This window comes from Hyla sarda, chromosome 2, assembly GCF_029499605.1.
Source record: "Hyla sarda isolate aHylSar1 chromosome 2, aHylSar1.hap1, whole genome shotgun sequence".
NCBI lineage: Eukaryota > Metazoa > Chordata > Amphibia > Anura > Hylidae > Hyla > Hyla sarda.
Window position 1 is genome coordinate 286,572,129 of NC_079190.1, and position 19,725 is coordinate 286,591,853.

At 43.9% G+C, this 19,725-nt stretch overlaps 1 protein-coding gene across 2 annotated transcripts in view; it reads right to left on the reverse strand.

Annotated features, from left to right (window-relative positions):
* Nucleotides 1–19,725, reverse strand: part of LOC130356191 (arf-GAP with SH3 domain, ANK repeat and PH domain-containing protein 3-like) — a 151,183-nt gene that overhangs the window by 51,505 nt on the left and 79,953 nt on the right. For both annotated transcript variants that reach the window (XM_056557348.1, XM_056557347.1), the window contains exons 13-19: nucleotides 16,782–16,830; nucleotides 9,655–9,806; nucleotides 9,403–9,536; nucleotides 9,219–9,310; nucleotides 7,073–7,253; nucleotides 6,901–6,986; nucleotides 6,672–6,787 (exon numbers count right to left, since the gene is read on the reverse strand). In XM_056557348.1, coding sequence (XP_056413323.1) covers nucleotides 6,672–6,787; nucleotides 6,901–6,986; nucleotides 7,073–7,253; nucleotides 9,219–9,310; nucleotides 9,403–9,536; nucleotides 9,655–9,806; nucleotides 16,782–16,830 — 810 coding nt within the window. The remainder of the gene's footprint in view (nucleotides 1–6,671; nucleotides 6,788–6,900; nucleotides 6,987–7,072; nucleotides 7,254–9,218; nucleotides 9,311–9,402; nucleotides 9,537–9,654; nucleotides 9,807–16,781; nucleotides 16,831–19,725) is intronic.

The following is a 19,725-nucleotide window of genomic DNA, read 5'->3' on the forward strand; positions in this document are numbered from 1 at the left end:
GGCAAAGAACAGAGACCACCGGGCCTGGCGAGGATTCAGCCGTTGGGCAGACTGGAGGTAGGAGAGGTTCTTGTGGTCGGTGTAGATAATAACAGGAAATCTTGATCCCTCCAGCAGATGCCTCCATTCCTCAAGTGCTAATTTAATGGCTAGAAGCTCTCGATCCCCGATGGAGTAGTTCCTCTCCGCTGGAGAGAAGGTCCTAGAGAAAAAACCACAAGTGACAGCATGCCCGGAAGAATTTTTTTGTAGAAGAACAGCTCCAGCTCCCACTGAGGAGGCATCAACCTCCAATAGGAAGGGTTTGGAAGGGTCAGGTCTGGAGAGCACGGGAGCCGAAGAAAAGGCAGACTTGAGTCGTTTAAAGGAGTCTTCTGCTTGAGGAGGCCAGGACTTGGGATCAGCATTTTTTTTGGTTAAAGCCACGATAGGAGCCACAATGGTAGAAAAATGTGGAATAAATTGCCTGTAATAATTGGCGAACCCCAAAAAGCGTTGGATAGCACGGAGTCCGGAGGGGCGTGGCCAATCTAAGACGGCAGAGAGTTTGTCTGGATCCATCTGTAGTCCCTGGCCAGAGACCAAATATCCTAGAAAAGGAAGAGATTGGCATTCAAACAGACATTTCTCAATTTTGGCATAGAGTTGGTTGTCACGAAGTCTCTGAAGAACCATACGGACATGCTGGCGGTGTTCTTCTAGATTGGCAGAAAAAATTAGGATATCGTCCAGATATACAACAACACAGGAGTATAACAGATCACGAAAAATTTCATTGACAAAGTCTTGGAAGACGGCAGGGGCATTGCACAGTCCAAAGGGCATGACCAGATACTCAAAGTGTCCATCTCTGGTGTTAAATGCCGTTTTCCACTCGTCCCCCTCTCTGATGCGGATGAGGTTATAGGCGCCTCTTAAGTCCAATTTAGTGAAGATGTGGGCACCTTGGAGGCGATCAAAGAGTTCAGAGATGAGGGGTAAGGGGTAGCGGTTCTTAACCGTGATTTTATTAAGACCGCGGTAGTCAATGCAAGGACGTAGGGAGCCATCTTTTTTGGACACAAAGAAAAATCCGGCTCCGGCAGGAGAGGAGGATTTACGGATAAAGCCCTTTTTTAGATTCTCCTGGACGTATTCGGACATGGCAAGAGTCTCTGGGGCAGAGAGAGGATAAATTCTGCCCCGGGGTGGAGTAGTACCCGGGAGGAGGTCGATAGGGCAATCATAAGGCCTGTGAGGAGGTAGAGTCTCAGCTTGTTTTTTGCAGAAAACATCCGCGAAGTCCATATAGGCCTTAGGGAGACCGGTTACTGGAGGAACCACAGAGTTACGGCAAGGGTTACTGGGAACCGGTTTTAGACAGTTCTTGGAACAAGAGGACCCCCAACTCTTGATCTCCCCAGTGGACCAATCCAGGGTTGGGGAATGAAGTTGAAGCCAGGGAAGTCCAAGGAGAATCTCCGAGGTGCAATTGGGGAGGACCAAAAGTTCAATCCTCTCATGATGAGATCCGATGCTCATAAGAAGGGGCTCCGTGCGGAAACGTATGGTACAGTCCAATCTTTCATTATTTACACAATTGATGTAGAGGGGTCTGGCGAGACTGGTCACCGGGATGTTGAACCTGTTGACGAGAGAGGCCAAAATAAAATTTCCTGCAGATCCAGAGTCCAAGAAGGCCACTGTAGAGAAGGAGAAGGCAGAGGCAGACATCCGCACAGGCACAGTAAGACGTGGAGAAGCAGAGTAGACATCAAGGACTGTCTCACTTTTGTGCGGAGTCAGCGTACATCTTTCCAGGCGGGGAGGACGGATAGGACAATCCCTCAGGAAGTGTTCGGTACTAGCACAGTACAGGCAGAGGTTCTCCATACGGCGTCGTGTCCTCTCTTGAGGTGTCAGGCGAGACCGGTCGACCTGCATAGCCTCCACGGCGGGAGGCACAGGAACAGATTGCAGGGGACCAGAGGAGAGAGGAGCCGAGGAGACGAAACGCCTCGTGCGAACAGAGTCCATATCTTGGCGGAGTTCCTGACGCCTTTCAGAAAAACGCATGTCAATGCGAGTGGCTAGGTGAATAAGTTCATGTAGATTAGCAGGAATTTCTCGTGCGGCCAGAACATCTTTAATGTTGCTGGATAGGCCTTTTTTGAAGGTCGCGCAGAGGGCCTCATTATTCCAGGACAATTCTGAAGCAAGTGTACGGAATTGTACGGCATACTCGCCAACGGAAGAATTACCCTGGACCAGGTTCAACAGGGCAGTCTCAGCAGAAGAGGCTCGGGCAGGTTCCTCAAAGACACTTCGGATTTCCGAGAAGAAGGAGTGTACAGAGGCAGTGACGGGGTCATTGCGGTCCCAGAGCGGTGTGGCCCATGACAGGGCTTTTCCGGACAGAAGACTGACTACGAAAGCCACCTTAGACCTTTCAGTGGGAAACAGGTCCGACATCATCTCCAGATGCAGGGAACATTGGGAAAGAAAGCCACGGCAAAACTTAGAGTCCCCATCAAATTTATCCGGCAAGGATAAGCGTATCCCAGGAGCGGCCACTCGCTGCGGAGGAGGTGCAGGAGCTGGCGGAGGAGATGACTGCTGAAGCTGTGGTAGCAACTGTTGTAGCATAACGGTCAGTTGAGACAGCTGTTGGCCTTGTTGCGCTATCTGTTGTGACTGCTGGGCGACCACCGTGGTGAGGTCAGCGACAACTGGCAGAGGAACTTCAGCGGGATCCATGGCCGGATCTACTGTCACGATGCCGGCTGGCAGGTAGTGGACCCTCTGTGCCAGAGAGGGATTGGCGTGGACCGTGCTAGTGGACCGGTTCTAAGCCACTACTGGTTTTCACCAGAGCCCGCCGCAAAGCGGGATGGTCTTGCTGCGGCGGTAGTGACCAGGTCGTATCCACTAGCAACGGCTCACCTCTCTGGCTGCTGAAGATAGGCGCGGTACAAGGGAGTAGGCAGAAGCAAGGTCGGACGTAGCAGAAGGTCGGGGCAGGCAGCAAGGATCGTAGTCAGGGGCAACGGCAGAAGGTCTGGAAACACAGGCAAGGAACACACAAGGAACGCTTTCACTGGCACTAAGGCAACAAGATCCGGCAAGGGAGTGCAAGGGAAGTGAGGTAATATAGGGAAGTGCACAGGTGAAAACCCTAATTGGAACCACTGCGCCAATCAGCGGCGCAGTGGCCCTTTAAATCGCAGAGACCCGGCGCGCGCGCGCCCTAGGGAGCGGGGCCGCGCGCGCCGGGACAGAACAGACGGGGAGCGAGTCAGGTAGGGGAGCCGGGGTGCGCATCGCGAGCGGGCGCTACCCGCATCGCGAATCGCATCCCGGCTGGCAGCGGGATCGCAGCGCCCCGGGTCAGAGGACGTGACCGGAGCGCTGCAGCGGAGGGAGTGAAGCGAGCGCTCCGGGGAGGAGCGGGGACCCGGAGCGCTCGGCGTAACATGCACTTTTTACATTGCACGAATCCCTCAACATACGATGGATTCGACAAACGATGGGTCGTTTGGAACGAATTACCATCGTATGTTGAGGGACCACTGTAATTTCCTCTGTAGTATTCAGTAGCTAATAAGTACTGGAAGGATTAAGATTTTTGAATAGAAGTAATTTACAAATCTGTTTAACTTTCTGGCACCAGTTGATTAAAAAAAAAAAAAAAAGTTTTCCACTGGAGAACCCCTTTTAACACATTAGCCTACACCAAGCAATTTCCCCTTATGTACGCAAAATTTCCAATGTGTTTCTATCTGCATGTCGGATAAGTGGATATGGGAAAATCAAACACAGAAAAACATAATTCTTGTAAAATAAATTACAAACTGTTTGGTGTGTACCAGATGACAAATCTACTTTAAGGACTTCAAGTCACATACTATTCAGAATGGGCAAAATGCCAGCCCACATATATATCATGTCAACCATAACTATAATAAATTGCAGTAACTCCAAGTTGCATATATATGGCCATAGTACAAATATAGCCAGGGCTAAATGTACATAAGTGGCAGTGGCTTGAAAAGAATAACATAATAAAATCAATATGTGAGCCCTTATTACACAAAGTGCTGAAAGAACCCCCAGAATAGCTCACAGTAGAAAGTGAATATAACGCATATATGACAATAAGCCAGGGGGACATCCATATGCACATGAAAGGAGAGGGTCCACAAAGACCAAGGTTGTGTCTTGCAGTGAAAAGATGCCAGGTGCTAATCCTGTGGTCGAGCAAAAAAAAAAAAAAAAATCTAAAGAAGAGGATGGCTCCCCCGAAACGCGTAACCCTATTCTGCACTGGCTTTATTGTTGTGCAATAAACCTCCCTGCTTTTAAATCTACTCTTCTCCGGATTTGGTTCATTACACCTATCCACGAAACCAGCAGCGCCACACAGAGGTTTTCTTTTTTTTTTTTTTTTTGCTCGACCACTTCTTGCCTTTCTCCAGGAGATGGTTCTACCTCACCTGCAACCTCAGGCCTAACAGAGGTTCCGGCTCTCTTTTATTAATCCCACTGTGTGGGGTGATATGCAAGTTTAAACTTGCTCTAAGGTGAGAAGCTACTACCTAAGGGGTATATATGCCCAGCATCTCCTTCTCCTCTCATCTTCTCATTTCCTAAACGGTATCACACGTGGCGCCCCCTCCGGTCTCTTGTTTTTTCTTCTCCCACACTGGTGCTAATCCTGGCTACTGACTGGGACTCTTCACTTTGGAGTCGTGTCAGCATTTAAATCCTTAAAGGATACCTTTCATCAAAAAATGTTTTGATATATTATAGATTAATGTATGCAGAATAACTTTCCAATAGCATGTTATTAAAAAATATGCTTCTTTCTATTTAATTTTCCACTTTAAAAAAAAGACCACTAGGGGTCTCCCTACCAGTCCAGGCCACAAGCCTTTTATATAGATTTCAGACTCATGCTGGAGTCCAAAATCTCAGACTGCAGCCGGGACACAGACAAGCTCAGCACTGCTCCCTGCCTGTGAATCAGACAGGCAGGAGCCAGCACTGTGCTCGTAGCACAGTAGGGCATACTCCTGACTCTACCTTATTGCATGTCCTCATTCATTTTACTATCTGAGCTCCAATCTTTCTTCTCTCTGCACATGTAGTTGTAAACAGAGAGGATAAGATTCAGAGCTGCCAGCTGCTGTGTTCACAGCCTCAATGCTGGGCCACTCTCTCTTCCTCTCTCACACCTTCCTCTGAATGAGCAGCCAAGAAGACAATAAATCAGGTAGAAAGAGGGGTAGAATGAAAAGAAACACAGGGATAGTGTCAGTGAAAGTCAGGGACAGATGGGGGGGGGGGATTAGGGAGAGTTTAGATCATGATAGGTGATCTTTAAACCTATGCATGTTACATAGTAGAACAAGAGACGGGGCTGTCTTATGTGTATGGCCAGCTTTAGCATCAACTTCATTCCTTCCCCCCTAAGGCCTTGTGCACCTAGCCATATTCAGAATCTGTATCACACAAATTACTAAACCTAGCAAAGTCAAAACGCAACTCTAATCTCCTCAGGATAGCAGAGCTGAGGGCTGTTCTCCTGGCTGTACTAGGGCTAAAACTCAGACTGACTAAAAAAAACAAGTACCACTTGTTCCCAGGCTAAGGGGAGGAGTATGTACACCTCCTGAATTTATTAGATAGGAGCTTGGACATGTGACTAATTCTGCTCTCTTCACATCTTTTGCAAATGCAATGTCATTTTTGCAAAATGTTACCCTTTGCACGCTGAAAGAAACTCAGAATATGCAGAATATTACCAGAGAAATAAAATAATATGCACATGCAAATTAAAATAAAAGTTATAGGCCATCAGCACTTTACGTACACATTTTATTGTCCAGCAAACCTTAGTATACTTTAGCCACTTGACTAAGGCCCCTTTCACACTGCTGGTATGACCTGTCAAATACAGCCAGCAAACTCCATTTTTTCTTCCAGTTTGACAGCCGTAATTTTGACGGGTCAAAACGGCCAATAACGGATCCTGATGGACCTCATTATAGTCAACGGGGTCCGTCAGGCACCGTTATTTTCAGAGAGAAAAGCCGGAGAAAAAGACGGTGCAAGCACAATTTTTTCTCCGGCTTTTCTCGATTCTAAAATAACCAGCAGTGTGAATGTAGCCTATGGAGATAACCGGCAGTGTGAATGTAGCCTATGTTTGTTGTAGCAGCTGGTACAGCTCGCACTTGGCCACCACAAAGGGATTTATTCTGGTTTTCAGATTAAACGTCAAGAACTGAATTTTTTCTCTAAAATAAGGAAAATTGGCTTCTACCTTATTGTTTTTTTTTTGCCTTCCTCTAGATTAACACTATAGGATAACAGGCTGAACTGGATGGACGTATGTCTTTTTTCAGCCTCACAAACTGTGCAACTATGTAACAGTAGAATGACCATACAATAATATGATCTTGTCTCATACCCTGCCCTACACGCAGGCTCTATTCACTACCTGCTGGTTCATAAGAAATGTAAGTAAAGTGTTGTAATATTATGTGATTTTGTTGTATAAAAAAACTTTATAATCCCTTATAAAAATGCTTTTATATCTACTAGATAAGTGTTAGAATAAGGTGAGAGTTTCAATAGAGAGTGTAAAGAATATATCTGAACACTGGAATGGAGTAGAGACATGTGCTTACCAGTATTCACAGATGCCTTTGCTCTCAGGAGAAGCCTGATGCAATCTGGTTTATTATATTTGACCGCATAATGCAGAGCTGTTTGTCCATCTGCTGTAACTTTATCCAGAGCTCCCCTGTGAAAGCAGAGCCATTCATCCGGTAAAATATATATATTATATATACATAAATACTATATACATTAAATTATACACTTCATTGTGGCGCCTAAGTATGCAAATATACATACCCATTTTGGATGAGGAAGTCTACTATTGGAAGGGAATTTCTCTCACTCATATAGACAGCAAAGTGAAGAGGATACTCCAAATAATCCTTTTGTAATAGGAAAAACAAAAATTTTAAATGTATACAAGGATATTCACATAAGGCTGTTGTATTCTAATAGGTCTCATAAATACCTGATTGTCCACAGGATGAAGAGGTTTACTCAGATCTGTCCCACTCGCCATGCTTTGAAGTAAGGCCATCAAGTCATGCCGTTGAATAGCTTCTCTGATTCCATGCAGAGCATTGCCTCTTTCCTTGTCCACAAAGTTGTGTTCAACATATTTTGCAGTTATGTAATCTTTCCTGGAAGCCCTATTAAAACACAATAATCCCTACTGAAATAATCCATGTACATACGACTAAGACAGAGCAAAATATTACTATGTGTCTCCCTGTGCCATAAAACAATAAAAAAAAATGCATACTTACCTCCCCTACTCTCTCAACACTGCAGTTTTTCACATCTTCCAGTACTGTTCTTTTACTCTCCGATGACGTCTGATTGGCTAAGCAAGGAGCAGGATATCATTGGTAGGGGAAAGAACAGCACAGAACCTGGGACCAAAAGATCTAACAGCTGCAACACTGGGGGGGCAGGGGAGGTAAGTATGGGGTCTTTTATTATTTTACAGCAGGAGGAGGCAGATAGTATATATTATATTTACCTGGAAAACCTCTTTAATATCAGACAGTATTTGTAGTCCTATATTTATGGCATAAATTTAAATATGGCCTTTAGAGGGCCTTTATATTTTATTAAAGGAAATCTGTCATCAGTATCACCCGCACTAACCTGTCATACAAGCTTGTAGTGCGGGTGATACTGATCTATATACAAACAAAAATATCCTTATTAGGGAAGGCAATTCACACCAACCAGGCACAATTATGCCAAATAATCCCTAATAAAACTTTCATTGTGCATTTAAAATGAAGTGAGTTTAGAAAGACCTATATTGTCACGGTTTACTGGATGGTATGACGTACTCGGATAGTGTTAATATATATTGGGTATAAATTACATACAATACATACAAGCTTTGCTGACCACACTTGTCATATATACTATGAGTTGTATTAGATTAGCCTAGGGCTGCAGCCCTTAGGCTATAGACTGTGACAACACTGATATTTAAATCTTAACAGACACTGCCCCCTAACTAGTTTCACTCTCAATGAGCTTCATCAGAGGTACAGGCTAGTGACTGTGAAAATGGCGGTTGTTTGTCCTTTTATACCCTCTGGTGATTACATCATTCTGGGGGCCAGCTAGACATATAGCCAATCATAGCCAATGACGGCAGAATGGCATGGCGGTTCCGGATGCCGTAAGTATAATTTTGATCAATATCACCCGCACTACAAGCCTGTATGACAGGTTAGAGCGGGTGATACTGATGACAGATTTTCTTTAAAAGGCAGCTTTAAAGATGTGCCACAATTTTGATTCAAAATATGGATTTCTACATAGACTCTAGCATGAAGTCTTACTATGGGCAAGATATTCTGAATGTGATCACCAACATTTCTACAATCATTGATAACTATGGGGAAGCTTTACCTTTCTGTCCGTTTGTGTCAGCATGTGTCATAAGTACTTATAAGTTGTTTTGTGTGATCCTCTGAAACAACATATGTTTCTTCTTTCATACATCATGCAATTGGTTTTTACTCTAACATTATCCTAATACTTCCATAGAAGATATAATATGTGTGTGTATCTATCAAATACTCAATGGGTACTTTTTTAGTCCATTCATTTTTCATACTTTTACATCGTATTTGACTTGTAAGTATCAGAATTTTATGGATTTGTGCATGACTTAGGTATGAAAAACTCTATCCCACTAACTTTACTTTGTCTAGTCCTCAATGTATGGAAATTTAGGTATAAAGGGCCCCGTCTCTTTCCACTGCATGGAACCGTGTGTTGGCACACGCTCTTTGTATTGTCATTGGAAGACCCGGAGATACCCAAGTACAGTGCTTGGGTAGCTCTGGCGCTCCCATAGACAATGCATGGAGTGCGTGCTGACCCACTGCTCCATGTAAGTGGGAAGAGATGGGGCCGTCTTCTGGAGATCAGGCAATTATCCTCTATCCTGTGGATAGGGGATAAGTTTTTAAAGGCTGGAATAGCACTTTAATAAATATTGGCACCTAAATATCATACTGCTTTAGGCTTGTTACAAAGTGCTATTTACATTATTTGACCGATACATGTTAAAGAAATATATATAATAACCCTTGTGTGCAAGAAAGTTCACCTGTACTTACATGTCACTGCAGGGTTTGGGTTTAGGACTAGGTGTTGGAAGAATGACTTCAAAAATGTCATTGAATTTGGTATTTCCAGTTGAAACTGCAATCTAAAGAAACAAAGGGCAAAACTAAGGTATAATAACATTTAGAACATGATATATGGGAAGAGTGATGAGTTGAAATATAATGTGATACCTACTAAGAGTTCAGAAGTGCTAAGTAAGTCAAGAGTTAAAGACTGGACTCGGGAGTAGCGCACTCCTAAGTCACGATGAATCCCAGAACACTCAATGCAGATAAGGATTCCTAAATTTGTGGATACCCAGGAGGGCTCTATAAAATCACATAAAAAATAGAAAAGGGAAGGATGAAGCAAGTATAAAAATGCAAACTATTAAATGAGAAAGATGACATAGTGTAGAAAGGATACAAGGACAACAAGATGGATTACCAGGAGCTCCACAGTCACAGCACACTTGGTTTCCCGGTATGGACCTAATCTCATTAATAATCTGCTTTGCCAGTTGGTTGGAGTTGTCATTTGATCCACTGAAGGCTGCATTCAGGGACTCATCTTTGCTGTTCTGAAGCACTGATATCCATCTTTATAAAAAGTGAAAGAAAAAATGAACAAGAAGCATATAAATCTCTTGTTCTATGTATATATTAAAGTAAAAAACTCATCATATCACAATGTATCGGCAATATTCCCCTGCATGACCCAGTTTGCGCTCTTCTTTACTCCATTCCCATCACTGTATATTGACACATTTAAGTGGACACATCAAAATAAGCCTACACTGAGTATTCCTCTTAAATTAAAGGGAATCTGTCAGTTCTAGATTAAAGGGGTACTCTACAAGAAAACATCTAATCCCCTATCCAAAGGATAGGGAATAAGATGTCTAATCGACTCCCGCAAACTCCACTGCGGTACCCCAGTCATCTGGTACACAGTGCGAACTCTGTTCTGTGCCAGATGACTGACGACTACCGCCACCACGCCCCCTCTATTCATGCCTATTGGAGGAGGCGTGATGGCTATGTACTAGCCATCATGCTCCCTCCCATAGACATGAATGTGTCACGAACACAGAAGCTCCAAGCTTCCATGTCCTGGACACTGCTGCAGGCGGGAACCCAGTGATAAGACATCTTATCCCCTATACTTTGGATAAGGTATAAGATGTTACTCAGCGGAATACTCTTTTAGGGAACGTTCACATGTACGCAGATTTGATGTGCAGGATATGATGCGCAGGATTTTCTGCTGCTCTCTCCTCTACCCCGCCCTGCAATGCATGACTGATGTACCGGGCTTGTCTTCCAGTACTGAGCTTTCCATGTCAATCAGTCAATGCAGGGAGAAGTGGTGGAGGAAGAAGGTGAGCATAATGCGGTTCATACAGCTTCTTTGACACCTAAACTCTGGGCATGATCTGCAGCTAAAAGTTTCCCTTTTCATAGGTTGTGTCATCATCATAGAGGCGGGTTCTCCCTCTGGCAAGCTATCCCTGTTACACAAACACAGCCATTCAGATTATGACTACTGCAAGGAAAAAGTTTGTCAGAGGAAATTTCTGTCAGAAGCTAAACCAGCTGATCACCACAATGGATACCATGGAAAAGGAGAAGTCTGCAGTGAAGCATCTCCTAACATGACTTTAGTAACATCATAAATCACCTGTCAAGATGCATTCTACCTTGTGGCTTGATTGAATGAATATTCATCATTTTTGCCTTAGATGCTCTTTGTTAAAGGGTAACTCTCATTAAAACATGTTTTGGTATTGCACTCCTTATGGTAAATAAAAAATATTTCTAATATACTTTGTTTAAAAATTTTTTAGTTTTGTATGTTTTATTAAAAAAGCTCAAGAGCACATTTTCCCCAATCTTATACATAGACTTTGGACCAAAGTCCAAACACAGGAAGTACAGCCTGGAGAGTGCTGAGGGGGGGGGGGGGGGTCCAGCCTCATCCAATCATAGCTCCTCTCACACTTAACTGCCATATGCTGTTAGTTGGACCCCCCCCCCCCCCCCCCCCACCACCACCACCACCACCTCAGCACTCCAGGTTGCACTTTCTGTGTTTGGGTTTCGGTCCAATGTCTGTGTATAAGATGGGGAAAAATGTGCTCTTGAGTTTTTTTAAGCACGAATAAAACATAGAAAACTTCATTTTTATTTTAAACAAAGTATATTAGAAATATTTTTTATTTACCATAAGGAGTTAAATAGCAAAAATATGTTTTAATGAGAGTGCCCATTCAAAGGGATATGGTCAAATTTTTTTTGTTTAATAAATAAAATGATGTAATGAAATAATACCTGTTTAAATATATGTTATATTCCTCTATTCTTCACTGTGTGGCAGCGCTGAGAGGCAGTGTGGAGGGTTGTGTTGCGGAGCAGTAAATCAGCTCATCGCAGGCACAAAAGGGAATGCCTGGACGTCACTTCTGTTAAAAATTTCAATGTGTTAGAAAACACACTGGATATGTTAACAGTGATGGCCTGGATGGTAAGTGAGAATGTTGTGCTTGTGATGCATGGAGGCCGGATATGATAGAGTGGACGATGAGTGTAAGGGTATGTTCACACTACAGAGTGTGAACGGAATCTCCGCTCGCAGAATTCAGCAAGCGGAGATTCAGACTGGCAGCCGGTGGCGGCAGGACCGCGCGGCACTGCGCCGTCACCATTGACAGCTATGCAGTGTTCGCGGACTTCCGTGCAAAGAATGAACATGTTCTTTCTTTGCGCGGAACAATTTCAGCAGCGGAATTGTCCGCAGCTGAAATTCCGCGGTCTCGCGGAAACCCATTCACACTGATGGTAATGTTTTACTCACGGAATTCCGTGGGGATTCCACAGTGTGAACATACCCTTAAAGGGATTATCCACCATAAGGTGATTTTAGTATTTACCTGCCAGACAGTAATGTACATGCTTAGGAATAATCTGTGCTTTTCTGAGGGTTAAATGGCTATGTTGTGAGATTACCATAACGCTGTGGCTATCTTTTTGTGAACTGGTATTTCCCGTTGGATTTCGTTCTCAAACTACACATTCCATAGTTCCATAGTTTGTAAGTGTGAGATCACTTTTCTCCCTTCCACACATTAGCCACCCCACCCATTGAAACACAAATTAGTTGTATTCCATTCAAAAGACCAATGTTCTCTAGCCAGGGTGCCTACAGCTGTTGCAAAATGATCTCTCTCGCACTCAGCAGTCGCTCCACCCATTGAAGCAGACAGGCTCCCTGTCATTACCTAGTGATGTCACGTCTCGATGCACAGCAACTTGGGAAAACCCAAGACCTGATTAATTTTGTATGCTGTTAAAAATAAATATTGGGGCGAAAATCACAGAAGAATTGTGAGAAAACCATCACACACAGGTACAGACACTATATTATGAACTACACTAACTTTACAGCCCCTGTAGCATAGTCAAATAAAAAAAATCCTAGAATACCCGTTTAAGGGTGAGTGGATGATCAGTGTTAGCGTTAAAGAGTACCTGTCATCATCTTGTCAAATGTTATAATCCTCCCAGTTCATTGCCCCCATCATAATAAACCACCCCCTGCCTTTATCTTTATTATTTTGTTAGTTTTCTACCTTGATATTGCCCTGCATTTTCTGCTCAGTCTCAGTCAGATTCACAGACTGGGAAGGGGCGTTACTCAGCAGGTGTGACATCATCTGAAGCCATACAGGGGAGAACTTCCTCTCTCACTCTGCTACACACAGCCCAGAGCAGTTCAGTGTGAGATGAGCTATGATTGGCTAAGGCTGCACACATACCCCTCAGCACTTCAGATTGCATTTCCTGATTTTGGACTTCTGACAGGCCAGCAGGAGTCCAAAGTCTGTGCAAGAGATGAGGGGAAATGTGCTCTGGATAAGTAGGGAGACAACTAGTGGCAGCCTTTTTAAACACAAATATAACATAGAAAACTAAAGTACATTAGAAAGATTTCTTATTTATCATTAGGAGTGCAATAGCAAAAATAAGTTTTAATGACAGTGCCCATTTAAGTGCATGCTGAGTAATTAGTGGATTTGTGGAGAGGGGGACAATCTGTGAAAAGTGGAGGACAATGTGTGGAAAGAAGGGACAATATGGGATATTTATCAATACCTGTGCAGAATAAATGTTGCCCAGTTACCCATAGCAACCAATCCGATTGCTTCTTTCATTTTTCAAAGGTCTTGTTAAAAATGAAAGAAGCAATCTGATTGGTTGCTATGGGCAACTGAACCACTCTTCCTCTACACTGGTTTTGATGAATCTACCCCAATGTGTAGAAAGGGGGGGGGGGGGGCAAGCAATGTGTAAAAAGAGAAGGGGCAACTTGTGCAGAGAGAGGGGGGCAATGTGTGTAAAGAGGGCGAAGATGTGTGTCAAAAGGAGGACAATGGAGGGGGGGGATATTCAAAGAATTTAACACAATTTTTTTGCCTTAGCTGCGCCACATTTGCTTAAAATGTAGCGCACACTATTAGCACCACATAATCAGATATTTAGCACCTGATTTAGCACCTTGTTAGCCAATTTTTTTTAAAGGGGAGTGGTTAGGGCATGCTTAGGCTTTTTGTGCTATTAGCAACCCTATTTTCAAAGGTGTCGCAGCTAATACTAAGTATACTTGGTGTTAAATTATTAGCTTTTTGTGTTATTTGCCCCAAATTTTCAAAAGCCCAAACACACTTCTGAATATGAGGCGCAGTTAACACTCTTTGCAGTGCAAAAAAAAGAGCCCTAATAACACAAGTCTTTGAATATTCCCCCCAATGCATGCAGAGAGGGGGACAATGTGCGAAATGGGGGAAAATGTGTGAAACGGGGGAAAATGTGTGCAGAGAGAGAGAGAGAGAGACAATGTATGCAGATAGGGACAATGGGGAGAATTTATCATTATATATAGAGCTGTTTTGTGTCTATATTTTTTGTGCAAAAATTTGCGCAAGAGTTTTTTTGCGCAAATTTTGATATAATTTTTCGTCCCCTTGTCTACGGTTAAGTTTACCATAGAGCACTTTCTACTGTAGAATCGAATTTATTAATTGCGTTATTTTTTGCGCAAAAAAATGCGCACACTCCATTTTCTTGCGCAAATATACACCGCCTCGGAGGACACGTACCAAAGTGTCTATTTTGACACAGTAAGGACTGCTACTCCCATCATGGACAGACTCTGCCCACGATGGCAGTTGTAGTTCAGGGGCTGAGATGCAGATCGCAGCAGGTCATTATTCAGAGACCTGCTACGATCCGCATTTATTAACTATACAAGCTGGCGGTACATGCAGCTTCACTGCGCTGCGGCGAGCTCCTGTATACAATGTCATAATTCATAATCCCCGCCGCCGGAACACGGGAGCTCTGATTGGTCAATAGCTATCCACCAAGCAGAGCTCCCCTCTTCCAGCGGGGATTATGAATTATAAGAACTTTATATAGGAGCCGGCGGGCAGCGCAGTGTAGCATGTGCCGCTGACTTAGTTAATAAATGCGGATCGCAGGAGAGTGATTTGCCCCTCTGCCCTTGGACTACTACTCCTATCATGGGACAGAGTTTGTCCCATGATGGGAGTAGTTGTAGTACCGCAGCACTGAGGGATGGCACTTGCACATCCCCCGGCTGTGGGACTTTTAGGACTACTACTCCCATCATGGACAGACTCTGCCCATGATGGGAGTTATAGTCTGGGGGTGAGGTGCAGATCGCAGCGGTTCATTCTGCAGAGACCGGCTGCAATCCGCATTTATAAACATAACAAGCCGGCGGTACATGCGGCTACACTACGCTGCCACTGGCTTCTATATACACTGTCATAATTCATAATCCCCGCTGCCGGGAGAGGGGAGCTCTGATTAGTCAATAGCTATCCACCAATCAGAGCTCCCGTGTTCCGGCAGGGATTATGAATTATTACAATGTATATAGAAGCCGACGGCAGCGCAGTGTAGCTGCATGTACTGCCGGTTTGTATAGTTAATAAATGCGGATCGCAACAGATCTCCAGAGAATGATCTGCTGCGATCCACATTTAAGTAAAAAAGCCGGCGGTACATGCAGCTACACTGCGCTGCCGCCAGCTTCTATATACACTATAATAATTCATAATCGCCGCCGGGAGAGGGGAGCTCTGATTGGTCAATAGCTATCCACCAATCAGAGCTCCCGTGTTCCGGCAGGGATTATGAATTATTGCAGTGTATATAGAAGCCGACAGCAGCGCAGTGTAGCTGCATGTACTGCCGGTTTGTATAGTTAATAACTGCGGATCGCAACAGATCTCCAGATAATGATCTGCTGCGATCCCCATTTAAGTTAAAAAGCCGGAAGTACATGTAGCTACACTGCGCTGTCTCCGGCTATAACAAAAAGTAAAAAAGTGAAATAAAGTGATTAAAAAAAATGACTCCTTCCCATTTACCCCTTCCCTAATAAAAGCTTGAATCCCCTCCTTTCCCATTTTTAACTAAAATAATGTAAAAAAAAAATTATAATAAGATAAAAAAGTATGTGGTATCGCCACGTGTTTTAATGTCTGAACTATTAAAAAATTATGTTAATTAAATTGCACGGTCGATCATGTACACATAAAAAAAAAATACTAAAGTCCAGAATTGCGTTTTTTTGGTCACTTTATATGCCATAAAATATAATAAAAAGGTATCTAAAAGTCCCATTAAAACAAAAATGGTACCGATAAAAAGTACAGACCACAGCGCAAAAAATTTGCCCTCATACATCCCTGTAGGGCAGGTATGTGCAGAGCATTGCATCGGTCAGTGACTTAGGGCCTCTGAATCTGCACATTCACTGCTACTCACATCTGTACATACACTAGAGTGCAATTGCAACTAGTATTGCACTCTAGTGTATCTACATTCCTATGTTAGCGGGCGGGATTGGACAAACATTTTAGCGGGAGCGGGTGGGATTGGTCATAAAAGTCACCGGTAGCGGGATTGAAAAACCAGTCCCATGCAGGGCTCTACATAGTAGAGGAAGGAGTGAAGGCACACTCAGGGTTCGGGACAATACCTACATAAACAGCATGGATGAGTTACAGGACCTTTATGTATGAGCTGGTACATACACGGCTGGTACATACATGGTAAAAAAAATACTGTTAAATACTGTGAAACCGCCATCATTTGGAAAAATACTATGATATCCATTTTTGGTCATACCGCCCAGCACTACTGGCGGACGCTTATTTGGGAGCGAAAATGCATTCTGCACAGTGTGCAAGGAAGTGGCTCCCACTGTGGGAAGTGACAGGCACTGCAAAGCCTGCGGGAGCCAAGAGAGTGACCGGTTAGAGACTTTCTGTTATGTGACACGTGATGTGTACAGCATTGAGCACTAGGCTAATTCAGCCAGGTAGAGACACTATTAATTTATAGTTTAGATAGAGGTTAACTGCGCCGGTTTCTGTTTTGTATAATGTGCACAGAATTGCCGAAATTTGTTTGAAAACATATTTCAACATGTTTCTTAATACAAAGGGTATACATTTTAACTGTATATATACTTTTATTACTCACACAAATGCCTCAGCCTCATCCTCAGCCTGAAAATGATAAGTTCTGTTATCTGAAAGAGAAGAAGTAGAAACTGTGTAAAGAAATACATAGTGTTAGATAATATACCATGCATGAAGATACAGAATTAGAGGACAAACTTTCCTCAAGATACACAGATGAGTTGATGTGTAAAATTTTCCACTAAAGCACATGGTTTTCAGGCCACAAAGACAGTGTCTGTTAAGAGTGAAGCACAAAGTGTGGCGGAGTTTGAGTGTTCCTTATAAAGTATGCAGCAGAAAAAAAAAAGTAAAATTAAGCTAGACAGTCTTATACTGCAAACGGTTTATTGGCTGTTTGCTAATCTTCAACAGTTTTGAGAGGGTCATAAGGCTATTAAACAGATATACTTACATCTTATACTGGTGTGGGTTTACATAAACACAAGCAGAAAAGAAAATAGCTCAGTCAGTGATAAATGGGGATAGTAAATTTTTCAGATGTATAAATGAAAAAAGGAAATCAAAACAAGAATTAGATTAATAACAAATAAATGTTATTGAAAGAGCTTTATAGGAATATAGAAGAGCATAAATGGCTAACGGACTGCCTTAATGAACACTTCTGTTTAGTTTTTACAGAGGAAAATTAAAGGGGTATTCTAGGCCAAAACTTTTTTTTATACATCAACTGGCTTCAGAAAGTTATACAGATTTGTAAATTACTTATATTAAAAAAATATTAATCCTTCCAATAGTTATTAGCTTCTGAAGTTGAGTTGTTGTTTTCTGTCTAACTGGTCTCTGATGACTCACGTCCCGGGAGCTGTGCAGTTCCTATGGGGATATTCTCCCATCATGCACAGCTCCCGGAACGTGACATCATCATTGAGCAGTTAGACAGAAAACTTCAGAAGCTAATAACTATTGGAAGGATTAAGATTTTAATAGAAGTTTTAATAGAAGTAATTTACAAATCTGTTTAACTTTCCGGAGCCAGTTGATATATATAAAAAAAGGTTTTGCCTGGAACACCCCTTTAAGGAAAAGGACCTCAGTTAAGGAGAAAGACTACCGTATATACTCGAGTATAAGCCGAGTTTTTCAGCACGATTTTTCGTGCTGAAAACACCCCCCTTGGCTTATACTCGTGTGAACTCCCCCACCCGCAGTGGTCTTCAACCTGCGGACCTCCAGAGGTTTCAAAACTACAACTCCCAGCAAGCCCGGGCAGCCATCGGCTGTCCGGGCTTGCTGGGAGTTGTAGTTTTGAAACCTCCGGAGGTCCGCAGGTTGAAGACCACTGCGGCCTTCAACATCATCCAGCCCCCTCTCACCCCCTTTAGTTCTGAGTACTCACCTCCGCTCGGCGCTGGTCCGGTCCTGCAGGACTGTCGGGAGAGGAGGTGGTCCGGTGGGATACTGGTTCCGGGCTGCTATCTTCACCGGGGAGGCCTCTTCTAAGCGCTTCGGGCCCGGCCTCAGAATAGTCACGTTGCCGTGACAACGACGCAGAGGTGCGTTCATTGCCAACGTACTTCTGCGTCATTGTCAAGGCAACGCCTCTATTCCGGGCCGGAAGCGCGGAGAAGAGGCGCCCCCGGTGAAGATAGCAGCCCGGACCACCTCCTCACCGGACCACCTCCTCTCCGGACAGCCCTGCAGGACCGGACCAGCGCCGAGCGGAGGTGAGTACTCAGAACTAAAGGGGGTGAGAGTGGGCTGGATGATGTTGAAGGCCGCAGTGGTCTTCAACCTGCGGACCTCCGGAGGTTTCAAAACTACAACTCCCAGCAAGCCCGGACAGCCGATGGCTGCCCGGGCTTGCTAGGAGTTGTAGTTTTGAAACCTCTGGAGGTCCGCAGGTTGAAGACCACTGAGGGCGAATGATGAGAAGAGGATGATGAAGGGGGGGTGTGGGGATGATGAAGGGGGGTGGGGATGATGAAGGGGGGGGTGTGGGATGATTACAAGGGGATGATGAAGGGGGGGATGTGTGGGATGATAAGGGGATGATGAAGGGGGGATGTGTGGGATGATAAGGGGATGATGAAGGGGGGATGTGCGGGATGATAAGGGGATGATGAAGGGGGGATGTGTGGGATGATGACAAGGGGATGATGAAGGGGGGATGTGTGGGATGATGACAAGGGGATGATGAAGGGGGGATGTGTGGGATGATGACAAGGGGATGATGAAGGGGGGATGTGTGGGATGATGACAAGGGGATGATGATGAGGATGTTAATGACGGGTCTGGATGATGACAGGGTGGGATGAGGTATTTCCCACCCTAGGCTTATACTCGAGTCAATAACTTTTCCTGGGATTTTGGGTTGAAATTAGGGGTCTCGGCTTATACTCGGGTCGGCTTATACTCGAGTATATACAGTAATTAATCATTTGATACGTGTGTCTTTTACAAAGGAAGAGGTACTATTTCAGCTGTGTATAGTAGAGACAAACAAGTAACATGTGCCTGATGGGATACACACAAGTTATTAAAAGAGCTTAGCAGTGTACTAGCAAAACCATTAGCAATCATTTGTTAAATAAAATTGCTAACATGAGTATTTACAGAAGATTGGAAATCAGCAAATGTGCTTATTCACAAAAAAAGGTAGTAGAAAAGAATCGGGCAACTATAGGCCAGTAAGCCTGGCATCAATAGTGGGAAAGTAATAGAGACAATAATAAAGAATAGGATTGTTGAGTATCTAAAAATCACATATATTGCAAGAGGAGAAAGAACATGGGTTTGTGATGTCCCAGTACAGGTACACAGTCCTGTACTACCTGTGGCCCTGTCAGGTTGAGTCCCTCAATGACCTGGGGGCTCCCCTGCAAGGTCTCCCCCTGTTGTTTTATATGGTGTGTATGTCACTTAAATGCATAGACAGGATCCCTATGTAAAGATAGTATAGTGGACCTGTGGGAGGTCTCAAGGACCTGTAAGTCTGTCACATG